Here is a 16005-nt window from a genome sequence, read left to right as displayed (position 1 = left end):
TTTCAGCTGGAGACATAATGGATGGATGGAGTTATTGGAGGAATGGTTTCAGCTGGAGACATAATGGATGGATGGAGTTATTGGAGGAATGGTTTCAGCTGGAGACATAATGGATGGATGGAGAAGTGAGCAGATAGCTGCTCTGTGTCACAGCTACAGAAATAATGAGTGGATACAGGTGGAGTCAGATAGAAGTCACACTCTGTTCTTAAAGGTCTCTCACAGAGATCAAAAGTTTAAACTGATTCAGCGCGCTCTCTGATTGGTTCACCTTAAATCAGGAGTGATCAGACTGAGAGGAGAAAACAGAGTGAAGAGCACTGAGGACAGACAACTACTGACACCACTCTGACAGAGAGACACACAGGTAGACTTTATGTTCTTTAACTCACCTTTAGTACAGGACAGCTTGATGCGACCTGTGGCAACGAGAACAACACCAACAACCAAGACGAGAAGACCGCCCACAATTGCAGCAGTAACGACCCATCCAGCAGAGAATCCTGATCCTGAAAGAGAGAAAGTGTGTGAATGGTTGAGAGTGCAGTTTGTCTGTTTCCAGCTCGATGATGCTTTAAAGGACTTGACGTTTATTTGACACTTTGACCTGCAGGACTTTGAAATCAGGAGTTGGAGCTCTCAGAGGGTTTTTATTCTGGAAGGATCATTTAGGGAGACTTTTTAAAGTCTTCTCAGAGACCACTGAAAGTGACACTTTAGCTCATTAAAGGATCAACAAGCTTCACCTGTGTGTGTGTGTGTGTGTGTGTGTGACTGCATGCTGACAGCGCCCTCTAGTGGACACAGTCTGTTTTCATGGAAAGTCTGTGTTCAAGTTCAAATGTGCTTTAAAGTGAGTTGAGTTTGTGATGCAGAGAAGAGAGCAGCACATGTGGATCCTCCAGGACTCTCTCTGGGACCTGATCAGACCAGGATCAGAGTGAAGCCAGACTTTACCTGAGGACTGGATCTCCCTAAAGAGCCTGTCTGTGTCAGCTCCATGACATCACTATGACATCACCCCCCACCTTTCTGCACCGCTTTAACAGCTCAGACCTTTGAGCAAGGCACCAAACCGAGCCGAGCCCCCTTTCTAGTCCTCTGAAGCAGAGTCCTGAGTCCAGAGCGTGCGTCTCACAGCTCCTGAAGGAAGCGTGGGACAAACAGCTGCTCAGGAGAGCTGGGAAACACACCGTCAAAACACACGCAGAGTTGTTCTAGAAAGTCCAGACAGCCAACCACACTCCTGTTTCTGCAACCTGTCCAAACAGCCAATCAGCTGACAGCACTCCAGCTCACCTGTTCAGCTGCTTCTCTCTTCCACTTCCTGTACTGATGATATCCAATCAGAGCCAGTCTTTCTTGTTGTTTGGATTTATTCTCACTCTGCTCTTTCTTCCTTATTTTTACTCATCTTTTTTCTGCTCTTTGTTTAGAAAACTGAAAATATTCTAAAACTTTTTTCTTCATCTAAAACTCCACAGATGTGAAAACATGCAGAGAAACCCTCTCATTGTGCTTCCAGCTTTTCACCAGCAGAGGGCAGCGTTGCATCATGGGTATTTGTGCAGTTGAAAGCAGAGAAACCAAACAGCTGTCCTTCCTGCTGCCGACTCCTGAATCAGAGTTTGTCATGGAGGCCGTGTGCTTTCTTTGCCTTCAATCTGACTCTCAATGTGCTTTCCATTCGGAGGCGTTCACTTCTGCACCACTTTGTGTTGCTTTTCATCTTTTCACTTTTCACATGCTCTGCTCCGTGTCTTCTCCACTTTCAGCTCAACACCTCCACTTTCTCTGTCTTTGCTTCTTTCAGCAGTCGTCCAGATAAATGTGGAGAAATGAAAAGCTCAAGTTTCATGTTCATTTGGTGTTTTGTGGATTAAAGAGGCTTCGTCAGTCTGACCCATCACTCCCTGCTTCAACTAACTGAGAGCTCACAGATTAGAAAGAATCTCAGATCCCACTAAAACTGGGACCTCCGTCCTCTAAAGACAGATTGATGTCTTCAGTCTGAAGAATGCTTTTTCATCGCTCACTTTGAATCCTTTCTTTCTTTCAATCTCTCACACAGTGAAAAGAATTGCACACTGTAATATTCTCTCACCACTGATGTGAACGTAGGTGTCAGCCTCAGCCCGCTGTTTGATGGCGTCCTGTGTGACCACACAGCTGTAGGTGTCGCTCTTGGTCACAGTGGTTTGGAGGATGATGTCATAGCTGCCTCCTCTTTCTGTGACCTGTCTTTCTTTAGCATGAAGGATGTTTCCAGAACTGTCCCTCCACTCCACTGTAACTTCAGGAGACGCTCCTCTGACTAAACACTGCAGCACGGCCTGCTCCTTTGATTGGTCGAGGGTTTTAATAAGGGGCTCTGAAGCAGCTCCTGTGGACACAGAGGGGAAATGCACATGAAGGTAACAGGATGATCAGCAGAGTCACACAGTGATCTGTTTAAAAGCATCAGTACAAACACAGTATATTTAAAGTGACATCACTGTAAGCAGTAGGGCTGGGTTAAAAAATCGATTAATCGATTTTCCTTTGAATGGCCCGATATCGATTCATAAAATCCTAAAATCGATTATTTAATAGTCTCCTCCTGTGTGTAATGCAGCCTGCAGTCTAAAGCAGAGTAGTCTCGCGTGGACAGCCAGAGATCTCGCGAGATCTCGTCGCTCGGTGAGGAGCGCGAGCGTTGTTAACTCATTCTCCGCCATTGACGGAATATTCCGTCATTTGGAACCCAACCGTTCCCCGCCATTGACGGAATATTCCGTCAATTGGTGTTTTCAGTGTAATACGATAGGGGGCGCTCTGGCGGACATTGTGAAAAAGTTACAGGACTGTAGGGTCAAAAACCAACAAACAAGACCACCCGCGGGAAAGTAGAGAGAAAAAAAACAAACATTTTCTTCGTCCTTATTTTCCAGCGGGCGGTGTTCTATCAGTCTGTATGTGAGTTTGACGCGCGTCAAAAAGTCAACATTAGCCGTATATGCCGGCGCCAGCAAGGAGATATTCGGCTGCGGAAACTACAGAGTTAATTATCGATACAGACTCTGATAATTCATTTTTTGACCTCCGTGAAACTGATCTGGATGAAGACAGCAGCGGCGACAGTGAATGGAGGGATTCAGGACGTGTCAGAGGTAAGATATGATCACGTTATTTTTTTATTCACCGTGATAGCATATGCATCTGATAATTCATGATAACGTGACGTCGAAATAACATATCTCTCAGTTTTGTAAATGAACTATGTACAAAACGAATTTTTGACGGACATTTTATTGTAATTTCCAGACACAGAGTCCAGGTCTCCAAGGTCCAGACATACACGTAGGTGCAAGAGGTGAGTCATGATAACATATTTTATTTAGTTTGATAGTATGTTACTTGGATTGTATGATTATTAGATACTACAAGACAAGAGCATCTGCTAACTTGTGAGAGAAGATAAAAAAAGAAATAATTTAGCTTTCATTTTGTACACAAACTATTTACCAAATGAATATTTGTTTGACATTTTACTGTCATTTTACACACAGAGTCCAGGGATTCAAGGCCCAGGTGTCCTTTACACAGAACTACTCAAGGTGAAAAAGGTAAGATGTGATATGAAGAGGCCGAAAAATAACGTTTCTCTCTTTGTGCACATCACACTGTTGAATAAAAAAAATGTCTTTCTAATTATTTACAGGTCGAACACAGCAAAGAGGCAGAGGTCGGACCTGTGGATCTTATGGGTGTGGTGGAGGTCAAGTACCTGGTGACCAAGCAAGAGGGTCTGTAAACCAGCCAGGTGCAGGTCCTGGTCCAGGTAATCTGATGTGGAAAGAAATGAACTGGCAGCCAAAAGACTTTCTTTTCACTGAGAATCCTGGACCTCTAAATGATGCTGCTGCTCTTGATCATATCATTCGTAAGCCTGACCTTGAAATGTACTGGTCTACAGATGACATTTTGGCCACCCCCTACTTCAACAAGGTCATGTCCCGCAACCGGTTTGAAATCATATGGAGATTTCTACACTCCAATGATTATGAATCAAGGCCAGCAAATAGCACTGACAGGTTGTACAAAGTCCGCCCTGTCTTATATTACCTTATATCTAAATTCAGTCAAATGTATCAACCTAACACCAACATTTGCATTGATGAGGGTATGCTTCTGTGGCGTGGACGGCTAGCGTTCAGGGTATACAATCCCCAAAAACCTGTCAAATATGGGTTCAAATCCTACATCCTTTGCGATTCTGACACAGAGTACTGTTACAACATGAAACCCTATTGCGGAGAAGGCACTTCCCTGGGAGACACGGTTGTCTCTCTTGATCAGGTTTTTGTTCAACTAATGTTTTATTATTGAAAATAATAATGATATTTAAGTGTTTGTAAAAACAAAGTATTTCTGAGTGTATAAGAGAAGAAAAATGTATAATATAGTTTGTAAATGTTGTAGTGCTACACTATTCAAAGAAAATTAATAATTTTATGTAATCATTTTTATTTATTTTAGTTATTTATTTTAAAATATAACTGTAGTTGGCAAATAAAAGTAAAAAGAATCCAAATGTAAACTCAAAATCACTTTTTTTTTCTTGAAAATAAGTGTGTTTTACAAAAGTGCTGTTTTCTCAGCTTTTTGTCCGGAATGTGGTTTTTTTGTGAAAATGGCCGATATTCAAGTGCTGATAAAAAAAGATTGAATGAAGTTTGAATAAAATAGTTTTTTGTATATGAAAGCAGAGGCTCTGATCTTTCTTTTGATGTATTCAATATTTACATATTCAAAGAACAAAATATTCTGTGAGTCTTGAAAGATTGGTGAAAATGGTGAAAAAGGCTGGCGCTGGCTGGCAAACATTCTAGAATTCTCTGGCGGGGAAAGAGTTAAACATGGCGGGAGCACTGAAGGCACTACCAACAAACTGTTTTGGATTTAAAAAACACGAAGGCAGCAATGAACTGGACAAGAGCAAAACTATCTACAAGATCTGCAGCGTGGAGGTGAAATATTGTGTCTGAAATCATTTATGGAGACACCACCCGGAAACGCAGTCTGCAAAGACGTCGGACCCGAAGCAGCTGGAGAAGACATTTGTATGAAGGTTAGCAGCAAACTCTCTGCGAGAGCAGAAAATAACCTGTCACAACATTTATATACAAGGACATACGACCACACAGCGTTGTTGAAAATGATGGTTTCCTTATACAGACTCTGGAGCCACGCTACGTTATAGCAACATGCTAACAGTTCAGTGAAGTGACAGTCCCAAACATGTATGCAGACGTGAAACATCCCAACATGGCTGAAGTTAGCAGAGAGAGAGTCGCACTAACTTGTGACTGTTGGACATCCAGAGCAACAGATTCATACCTGACAACCTGACTTATTGCACTATACGACAACTCAGAACCTTTTACATGTCTGCTTGTTTACTTTGATTGATTCATTATTGATTCATTTGTATGATTGATTGTCTCTTTTGGTTGTTTCTCTTCTGATACAGTTGTTAGATGTTTGTTGGAACCGATGTGTCATACTGCACAAAACCTTAGTGAGACAGTCACAGGCAGCAGAGTGAATGTCCTCAGTTTACTATGTGTTTGTAGCCACCTTGTTTACACTGCCTGCCTTGTGATTTAAATTATGACATTTTGTTTTGGTCATGTTTAATAAAAAGTACATGATTAATGGCACTGCTTTGGGCTTCATTCAACAATAATATCTTTAATAATGCACCAAGTTAGAGTTACAATTATTCAAGTCAAATTGGTTCTGTGACTGAAATCTCCTGAATGGAAACCCAGCTCGAGTAAGCAGCTCTCTATGAATCATGAGGCTGTCAGCTACTGACTGCTGAACAGAGGATCATGTAGTCTGACAGGTTCATTCAGAGCTGAAGAACACATTGAGCTTTAAAGTCACATCCTGATCCTGCACACATCTCAAAGTCTCCTGTTTCATATGTGCAGCATCAGCTGAGGGATGGAAAGATCCATGTGAGGCAGATTCAAAGCTGTCATGGTTCACATCCAGACTTTACAATAATCAATCACAGTAACAACGCCAGCCGAGCCCCCCTTCACTTTAATATCACACTCTTTCAGTCAGAGCACAACTCCACAAGGTTCACTGAGGGAACCAGAAATCCCTGTTTTCAGTGAATGCATCATTGTGACCTGCTCTGGTCTGTGTGGCTGTCTCTCCCAGCACAGCGTGCACTCAGCTTTCAATACACAATCCATGTGGATGTGTTTTCATTCCTGTCAGGTGACAGGCAGCGTGTGACGGCGTCTGCACCCGCAGTAATGACGGGACGTGTGTCAGCAGTGTAAACGGCTTTATTGGTCACAGCGCTGTACAAAGATGGAAGGAGAGCTATTAAAAGTCTCTACACCAGATTAGACGCTCATCTCTGAGTCCTTTTTCTGTCTGTTTGAAATCTGCTTCAGTGTTCAGACAGATGTTCACACACAGATGAAGAATGTCACAAACATCTGCAGAAAGTTTTCTCTTCTACCAGTCGTCTGTGTGAAGATCATTTATCATTTAGTGGGACATTATTTTGGTCTTTAAAGCAAAAACACCCATTTTTTATGCACTGATCATTTTTGAGATTTTGGGCTTATTCAGTCCGTGAACATTTAATCTTTCAAACTACCATGAAGAAAAAGAAAAATGTAAAAGTGACGCGCACGCCACACAGCCGTGGCTGCTCGTTTATGTTTGCACAGTTGATACTAGAAACTGCTAAAATAATAATAATAGAAGCTGCTTTGTTTATTTGATTATTTGTCTGAATTGTGTGAGATCAGGGTCTAAACATGCTGCAGAGTTTATATTTCATACTCTCAGGGGACAGTGTGTCACACACAGCCTGATAGTCTCTCTTCGTTTCACACAAACACGCACCCTAACTCACTCTGCATTGTGCACATTAGAGCATCATTTTAAATGACTTACAAACATATATTCAACATTTTCATAAAACAAATGAAATAAAGTAAAAAATATGGTTAGAATGACTTTGAGTGCAATAAATGTCCAGCTGCGAGCTGCGCTCGTCCTTCACGCGTCATTCTGTGAGAAACTCTGTGTAACATATTACAGCTCTGTAATAACAGGAGCCTGTTTTTATTTATGGATGGAATAAAGATGGATTTATAAAAATAGAATAAAGTGCCATCTCAATTATTGTTGGTCAGTTTTACTTTTACAGATTTTCTATTTGGTGGCAAAAACCAAGAACATGAAGCTGATCATGAGTCTGTTTCCAGGACATTGAAGTGAGGATACAAACAGCCTACATGGAGAAGGAATGTACAACTATCACCTGTAAACACTCAGGTGAACTTTGAGTTCTGTGTGGACATGTTTTAGGTCTGTTGATAGTATTTTCTGATTAATGAAGTGATAAAAAGAGATATCTAAAATCCCCTCTGTAAATCACTTTATATCTAATATGTTAACTAAATGAATAAATAATTTTGAACCTGGCCATTTCCAATGTTCAGATTTATATCCCCCCAATGTATGCAAATTAGCGCTTATTTCATTAAATAATGCCTTATTTGCATATTTAAACATATTTCAGAAAAGTTGTAATATTAAAAATATTTGTCTTAACATAAGTAATCAACTGTAGAAGTTTCATATTGATATCTGTGAGTTAATTTTTTTACCCTATTCACCTGTAGTGTCTCGCCTTAACACTCTTCAAACTTGGACCCACGGGGAAACGGGCCCTCTGGTTCTGACCACCCTGACGGAAAACTGTCCTCCCTTCCACCGCTTCCAACACCTGGAGCAAACATCTGGCCAACAGTCAGCGAGGCTCCACAGCTTTCCCTCCTTGGCCAGCATGATGGCGTTTCCATCCTCCAGCTCGCAGCTCCACCAACTAAACCCTGCAGCCACTCTTGGATTTAAACAGCCAATCATCAGCCAGCTTGGACTTTTCCTCCGTCCTCGTTACATCCATCGAGGCTCCGGCCCAAAATTAACCCTCCATAAACCTCATCGCCGCTCTGCTACAAACATCCCGTCTCTATGGTCATCCGTCATGGGAACGCCGTTTCTCCAGCAAACATCTGCACAGGAAATGCAGCCAGACCTCCACAGTCCAGCCCGGACAACAAGGAGAGACCTCCACAGTCCAGCCCGGACAACAAGGAGAGACCTCCGCACTCTGGGCTGGACACATTTGGTGGAGTGGACTCCAGCCTGAGCGGACTGGATTTGACCGCCCTGCGACCTCTACAGAGATTTAGCCCACAGACTCCTCAACACTCAATCCATCAAGAATAAATCCAGGCTGACTGAAGAGACATGAGAGAAAGAAAAGTGGACTTCCTGTGTGTGACAGGAAGTTGGCAGCAGCCAGAGGTTGACTCTGCCCTAAATGAAGCCTGTCCCCCTGGCTACAGTTACTTAGAGGCAGCCTGCAGCACTGGCCGTGGTGGTGGCCTCGCTATCATCCACCCACAGGACCTGGACTCGTCCCCCATCCTACTACCTACAACTTCCTCCTGCCACTGTCTCGCATTTAAATGTAAACTCATCCCATGACTGTGCTTCTCATCGAGCGGCCCCCAAAACCCAACTCAGCTTTCATGCTGGAAATATCTGCTCTCCTTCCAACGCTCTGTCCAACATCTACAAACACCAGAATCCTGGGACATTTAAAGATTCATGTCCACACCCCCTCATGTCCTCCAGCTCCTGGACTCCCTCACCCTCCAACAACACACACTCGAGCTGCTCATCAGGAAGCTCCAGGTCTATGATGTCAGGGTTGTTTCAGTGGAGCTGCCCTTCCCCTCCCCCGACACCAAACCAAAGCTGCACATTCATTTCAGAAACATCAAAAACATGGACACAGATGGATCTTCAACTTCTCTCCTCGAGCTCTGCAAACTGCCTCTCTGTCACTGACTCAGTGGATTTTTACCACCAGTCCCTGAGCAGTCTCCTAGACCTCCACGCCCCCTTAACATCCAGATCAGTCTCCTTTTCACGCACTGCACCACAAACAGGCCTACAGGGACCACAAGAGGGCTTAAGCTCTGATGGATGCTGGGTCCAGGTTCCAGTCCAGCATCATCAATAACAGCCCCGGTGACTCCAAACAACTCTTTGAAACAATAAACCATCTTCTCAAAGCCCCTTCACCCTGCCACTCTGAGGACACAGAGGACAGGTGCAACATGCACGTGAGACAACATCCGTTCACACCTGTCCACCACTCCTGCATCAAGCCATCAAAGTGTCCACCCACTCCCTGAGACTGTCCAACCCCTCTGCTCCTTCTGCAGTGTCACACAGGAAGAGGTGGAGGCCATGGTCAGAGAACTGAAGCCATCCACCTGTGCACTGGAGCCTTTCCCCTCAGCCCTACTGAAGTCCAACATGTCTGCCATCTCTACACTCATCACTACCATCAGAAACCTCTCCCTCCTGGCTGCCCATATCCCACCTGCATTCAAACCTGCTGTCATCAGACCACTACTGGAAAAACCCACCCTGGATCCACAAGTTCTGTTCAACTACAGGCCCATCTCCAATCTCCCGTTTCTTTCTAAGGCTCTGGAGAAAACTGTTGCAGCACAACTTCAAGATCAGCTCACTCACAATAATGTGTTTGAAAAACTCCAGTCTGGTTTCTGTCCTGGTCATAGAACAGGAACTGCTTTGGTCCGGGTCACTAAGGACCTTCTGATGGCAGCAGACACCGGTACCCCATCACTTCTCATCCTTTTGGATCTTACAGCCTTTGATCCAGTCGATCATCACATCCTCCTTCATGAACCACAGAGCGAACAAAAACAGAAGAACAGCTCCAACAGCTTCACAGAAGGAAAAAAAAAAGTGTTTTTTTATTTTCTTAAAGGACACTTCACCCGTGGAAACATGAACCTTGACCTTTGGTCATACGTGTAGGAGACATGTGAAATAAATGTTAAAGTCGCTGCCAGCTGTGCTCCCAGAATGCACTGCACCGCAGGCCACTCCCACTGAAGCTAAAGCGCTCTGTTTACGTTCTACAACACATCCGCACGTTTCCCTCGGCCGTTTCCCACATTTCAGAAGGAATCGGCATTTTAGGAATTCAAACAGATTCTCTGCCTGTGTCCAAAGACAAACCACCGACAGCACCAGCCCGCCTCAACTCGAGCCGGCCCGGGCTCCTCGTCTTCAGCGCCGCCCCCCGTTCCTCCATCAGCCTCAACTGCTCGCCGCTATATTGCGGCTGGTAGAAAAACTTCCGATTCCTAAATCCTCTTCATCCAAATCAGATTTTAGATTCTGACAGTGAGGCCCCGCCCACTGACCTTCAACAGGTTTGTAGCTTCAGAGGGTCAAAAGCACGATGTAGTTTCACCCCCTCTAACTAAAACAGCCTCCGATGAAATGAGGATTTTTTCCTCCTCAAAAAAGAAATGTGGAGCTTTCCCGTCTCCGGGGAAAATCAGGGCAGAAAGCAGGAGCAGGTTTCTAAAGATACACAGCTTCATGCAGATGAGTGAAATATCCCTTTAATGGTCTGATGGTCAGCACACGCGTGTGCACACACAGGATCCATGTCAACATGAGCTAACGGACACATGTCAGAGTGAGAGGGCTGCACACAGCGAGCGCTCCTGAGAAGGTACAATGTGTTGCTCAAGGTGTCCTCGGCAGTGCTCAGGAAGTCAACTAGCAACACTACACTGGACCCAGCTACTGCCGAGCCCATCATGTGACCTCGACCTGTTGTCAGATAATCACATGGTCAGCTGTTCCATGACTCCTTCTCTACTCGCCTTTATGTTGTCTCTGTTTCATCTTCTTTCAAACATGTTGCCGCCATTTTGTTTTTTCTTTCTTTCTTTCCCAGAACAGTGACATTTCTCAGCTTCAACATTTGACACCTTTCTTTTTTCTTTTTTTTTTTTTACATTTTCAATCAAATAAGGGGTTCCAATATTTTACAGATCTTGTTTTTTTCTTTTTATATATTTTTCTGTTCTGATTGACAATTTACACACCTGCCGATCATTTAGGAAATAGGGGTACGCTTTTGCATCTTTCAAATATAATTTAGAATATTTACTTTTGAAAATGAGCATCAGTAATAAAAGCATATTTCACCATGTTTTAAACAGAAAATGAAGAAATTAAAGGTTGCTGCATGTTCAAAAAAGAAGAAGGAAGAAGCTACCTTTAAAAAATGTAGAAATGAAAACAAGATGTAGCGTGCATTTTATTCTGTTCAAACATGTTGGAAAGTTGTCCGTGTGTTTGTTTTGTTGCAGCTGGCAGCAAACAAAGACATGACCACAGTCATTTCCTACCACACTCGCACCTTCACACTTTCACAGGAGCTCCTCCTTCATCATTTGGAAATCTAAAAGTGTTCATGTGTGTCAGAGGACGTTGGACCCGTCTGGTCACAAAGATATATAAAGAGAGAGCGGCAGGTCCTGGACCTGTGCTGAGGACCGCTCATCTCATTCAAAGACCTCCCAACGTTTGCAGCATCAGCTCTTTCTGCAGACTGCTAGCTCTCACTTTGGACTAGCAGACTTTTCTTTAAAGCTCCATCATGACAGACATTGAATCAACACTGCAGACTGAAGTGAACTTGTTGTTTTTGTGTGTTTGTAGATTCCTGAGTTGTCCTGATTGCAGCGCTGCAGACAAACATGCTGACCTTCATGTCCCTGTTCTGACTCTGCGGCTGGATGCTGCCTGCAGTCTTTTACACTTCCTGTTCCTCACACAATCATTCAACAACAAGTCGACCACACGTCACTTTAACAACAAAGGTCCGCTTTAGATCGGCCCATTCTACCATACTTAGATAATCATCCACATCATTGATAAATAAATGTGTGAGGTCAAACACAGCAGTTAGTCTGCTTTTTGCATGTTGGATTTTTGCATGGATACACTGAACTTCACCTCGTTTGAACCATCGTTCCTGATCCCAGTGAATATCATCTGCATGTCTGTATTCTGTCACTCAGAGGAACTCTTTGTACCAGCTAGCTTCATGTGGTTCAATGACCTTGAATGACCTTTGCCCTTCATGATCGTCTTCGTCTCCCCTCAGATCCGTTTCAACTTCCCTCTCCGAGAGAAAAACCAAGACATCCCGCTGAGTATGGTTAAAGATTGTGTCCATGACATGTACACTTCCTGCCAAGCACAGAGGAGCCACAAGGTCAAGGTCAAATACTTCAAGAGAGAGAACGAAGGCATATTGCACAAAGTCTGGAAACTTGCTGACAAGTGTGTAAAGAGGAACAAGAGGATCTAAGTGAGGAGCATTTTCCAGCCATCTGCATCTACACGTCTGGTCAGAAAAACTTTGAGGAATTATTCAACAGTGCGGTCCGAACCAACAGATCTGAATATGGCACCACCTTCCAGTTTCACTCTTTACATTTCTGGCTAACATCTGCCATTCAGATCCTTCATAGGCACAAACAATGCCACATCAGTTAGCGCAGATCTGGCACCGAGTTTACCGGCAAACCAACCAAATGATCCGGTTTGGTATGTTCGCCTCCAGCTCTCACAATCCAACACTCACTCACTTCGGTAAATTCAGACCTGTTACGGGGCTGATCTGAAGAAATATCCCCGTCTGAAAGACACGGAGGAAGAGGTGCTAATTCCCCCCTATGAGATGTTTCAGATAGCTGAGATCCAGAAGGAGAAAAATAAAGGAAAGCTGAGCGACTGTGAGACTGTGTACGTCCTGGAGAGGATCGCATTTTACAGCAATCTCAACTGCAAAGCTGCAAACGTAGATCAGTGATTCTCAAACTGAATTTTACTGGACAGATATTTGTCCATCTACAAAGACGGTGACGAATGTTTGCAGAGTAGGAACATTAAAAGATTCACATCAAGATGTGTGAACATAAATAAAACCCTTTTTATCCATTACGTCCCGCCTGGACGACTGCACAACTCCCTCAATCCAAATTCTGTGACTTGTTCTTAAGTCCCTGCATGGTCCAGCCCCCCCCCCCCTCCTTTAACCCTCTAGACCCCACCACGTCCACTTAGGTCCTCCGATCAGTCCCTCCTTGTTGTCCCTCGAGCCCAGGCTGACCCCCGTCACGGGCACCAACACAAACTAACTCATTACATCCATTCAAGTCACAACTCAAAAACACCCAGCTGAAACAAGCCCCATATTTGTAATGATTTTATTCTACTGTGTGAACATGTATGTTTGTATGCCTCTACATGTATGATGATGTGAGTGTGTGGATTTGTCTTTATTTGATTCTGTTTTGGCGTTCTGCCTGTGAAGCATTTTGGTCAGCTGAAGAGTTTTTTTTAAGGGTGCTAAACAAATAAACTTTGACTTGACTTTTTCATATCTATTGTCCACGCTCGTCTCGTGTCCACCGAGCATTTTGTCTGGGCAGAAAAGCGAGGGCTGTGAGCTCGGGAGTGTTAGCATGAAGCGGCTGGTATCCATGGTTACCACAGAGCAGCCACTTTACCCCTGGAATCCTTCGTCTCCTCTGTTGTGCACAGACAGCGTGCACATATCTCACGCTGACAACAAAGTGTGAACTGCACACAGGTCGGATCTGTGTCATTCATCTGGTTAAAAAAAAAGCCCCCTCACTTCCTTTAACAAGCACAAAATGCTGGCAGCCAAACCTGCATCATGCGTGTGAGCAAGACAACAAGCTGCAAACTCCAGCTGAGTGAAACATGTGACACACAGGCCAGAGACTTCCTGCCTGTGACCATCAAACTGTGAGCGTCTCCTCCCTCTGACCCCGGGTCACCTCACACACTCTAAACTCCAAACTCCTTCATGACACGTTCAAACTGTGCCAGGTAAGAAGAATTAATAATCTGTACATGAACACATAGAGCAACATAAGAAAAGTCTATATCCTCCATCTTGTCCTCACTCTCTGCTCTTTTTACAGCACAAACGTGATGATTGATGTTGGATTCATGTTCCTGCTGTTTTCAGATTTCATTGGATATAAATATATTTCTACTAATAGACTCTGTTTTAGTGCAGCTGTCAGGATGGTGCTGCCTCCTGGGATTAATAAAGTATTGATGATTGTGATTGTGGAAGCTGACTGCATAGCGTTCATCTGTCTGCAGGCGTGTGCACAGAAGTCCTGACTTACATTTACATCCGTGTGGAGAAATATCGGGATCTTTGAAATCGTTAAAGACGCCATTACTCAGAAAATAAATCTAACTGTGTAACAGCTCAACTTTATAATCCTCTTAGTCGTATCAACAGTTAATGCTGAGTTTGAAAATCTCACTGAAGTGTTCTTAAGCAAAGCGGGGCCCCGGTCCAGAGGGGCGGCGAGGGCCCCCCTTGAGATCTGATTGGAGAACCCAGAACTTTTGTCTGATCAGAGGAGAAACTCTGGAGCACTTTGAGATTTAGAAAATGTAAAGTGCTTTACAAATAAAATGTATTATTATTATTATTCAAAGACAAAAGGAAGATTTCTCTGCTCCTGGAAACAGAAGAAGGAAAAACATGTTGTAAACAGTGAAAGCATTGTAAAGGTAAACAGGCTGTTTGAGACTTACTGAATGTTTAAAGGTTGGAATAAAGAAAAGGAGATAAACTCTGTGAATCTTTGGAGAGTTGGACTCAGTTTCACTTTGACTAAAAACTTCTGACTCCCATCATGAAGAAGCTCGGACACAGAGAAGACGTTCGGACACATCTTTAAATCTTGACTCCACTTTTGGAGTGAAATCTCGTCGTCACCTTCTTTGACTTCTTCTCTCTCACTACAGCTCACTGGGACTTTGGTGATTTCTCAATGGTCCCAGTTCATTATCTCTCCTGTCACTGGTGATTCATCAAACAGAGTCCCAGTTTAGATTTGAACGTTGCTCTCAGGTGGACACATTTACCTGATGGTTCAATGGGACTGAATCCCTGTATACACTGCTTTGAGCTCAATCACTGAGCGGCTGCTAACGGGATATTTGTAACTGACACGTCGTCCTTCCTACACGTCTACGTTGTAAATCAAACATCTGCGGACTTGTTCAAGTTGTATTTATTTATCACTGTATACCAATAAAGTCCCTGTTTTACACTTTCATTAGTAACTTGTTGAAACAGACAAAAGAAAGGTTCAATTATTAGCATGTAAATGGCGGTCAAAAACGGTGTGCTTCTCCCCGGTAAGCAGCACACCTGAGGAACAATCACCTCTTCTTCTACTTTTCCCCTTTCCACCTTACTGCTGTCCAATACGCCACCTACTGTGGCAATCAGGTAATGACCTGAACACACAGTACAAAATGGCTCCAACACTGAGTGTGAGCTAAAACAAAGACACATTTAATTATTATGAAGGAGAATCTCACCGTTGATGTGAATCGAGATGTCAGATTTAATCTGATGACAGATGGCGTCCTGTGTGACCACACAGCTGTAGGTGTCGGTCTTGGTCACAGTCTTGTTGAGGATGATGTCGTAGCTGCCATCTTCATGTTTAGTGACTTGTGGTTCTTCAGCATGAAGGATGTTTCCAGAACTGTTCCTCCACTCCACTGTAGGTTTTGGAGACGCCCCTTTAACTTTACACTGCAGCACGGCCTGGTCACTTGTTGGATCAAGTGAGGTGACAGACGGCTCTCGACATGCAACTGTGAACAGAGAATAAATAAGAAATGATTCAGGTTCTTTACAGCATCAGAAATGTAATCATGTGAATCCTCTGGTCATCACATATCTGATTAAAGAGGTTTATAAAAGGAAGAATAGAGAAGCTAAATTCATGTCTCAATAATAAATCAGATTATTTGTCCCAGCAGGCTGACATGTTGAAGGACCCTGTAGACCACCTGACCTGAACCCCCTTCATCAGAGCTGCTAGGTGAGGAGGACTCATGGTTATATTAACGTACAAAAAGCTTTGATTGATTCCTTTAAACTGACGTGTTGTGAGTCTTTACGTCACAAACTGAAGGATAATGTTCACTGAAGTG

At 43.6% G+C, this 16005-nt stretch overlaps 2 protein-coding genes across 5 annotated transcripts in view; one reads left to right on the top strand and one right to left on the bottom strand.

Moving 5' to 3' along the window:
• LOC306822700 (uncharacterized protein) overlaps positions 1-16005 on the top strand; it is a 223317-nt gene that overhangs the window by 89091 nt on the left and 118221 nt on the right. The gene's annotated exons all lie outside the window — the stretch shown is intronic.
• LOC306822718 (V-set domain containing T-cell activation inhibitor 1-like) overlaps positions 1-16005 on the bottom strand; it is a 217145-nt gene that overhangs the window by 167091 nt on the left and 34049 nt on the right. For all 4 annotated transcript variants that reach the window (XM_079341898.1, XM_079341896.1, XM_079341899.1 and 1 more), the window contains 2 exons: positions 15382-15663; positions 2105-2383 (listed from right to left, as the gene is read on the bottom strand). In XM_079341898.1, the coding sequence (XP_079198024.1) occupies positions 2105-2383; positions 15382-15663 (561 nt within the window). The remainder of the gene's footprint in view (positions 1-2104; positions 2384-15381; positions 15664-16005) is intronic.

The sequence above is a fragment of the Symphodus melops genome (genome assembly GCF_947650265.1).
Source record: "Symphodus melops genome assembly, chromosome: 4".
NCBI lineage: Eukaryota > Metazoa > Chordata > Actinopteri > Labriformes > Labridae > Symphodus > Symphodus melops.
This window is presented reverse-complemented; position numbering and strand designations above follow the sequence as displayed.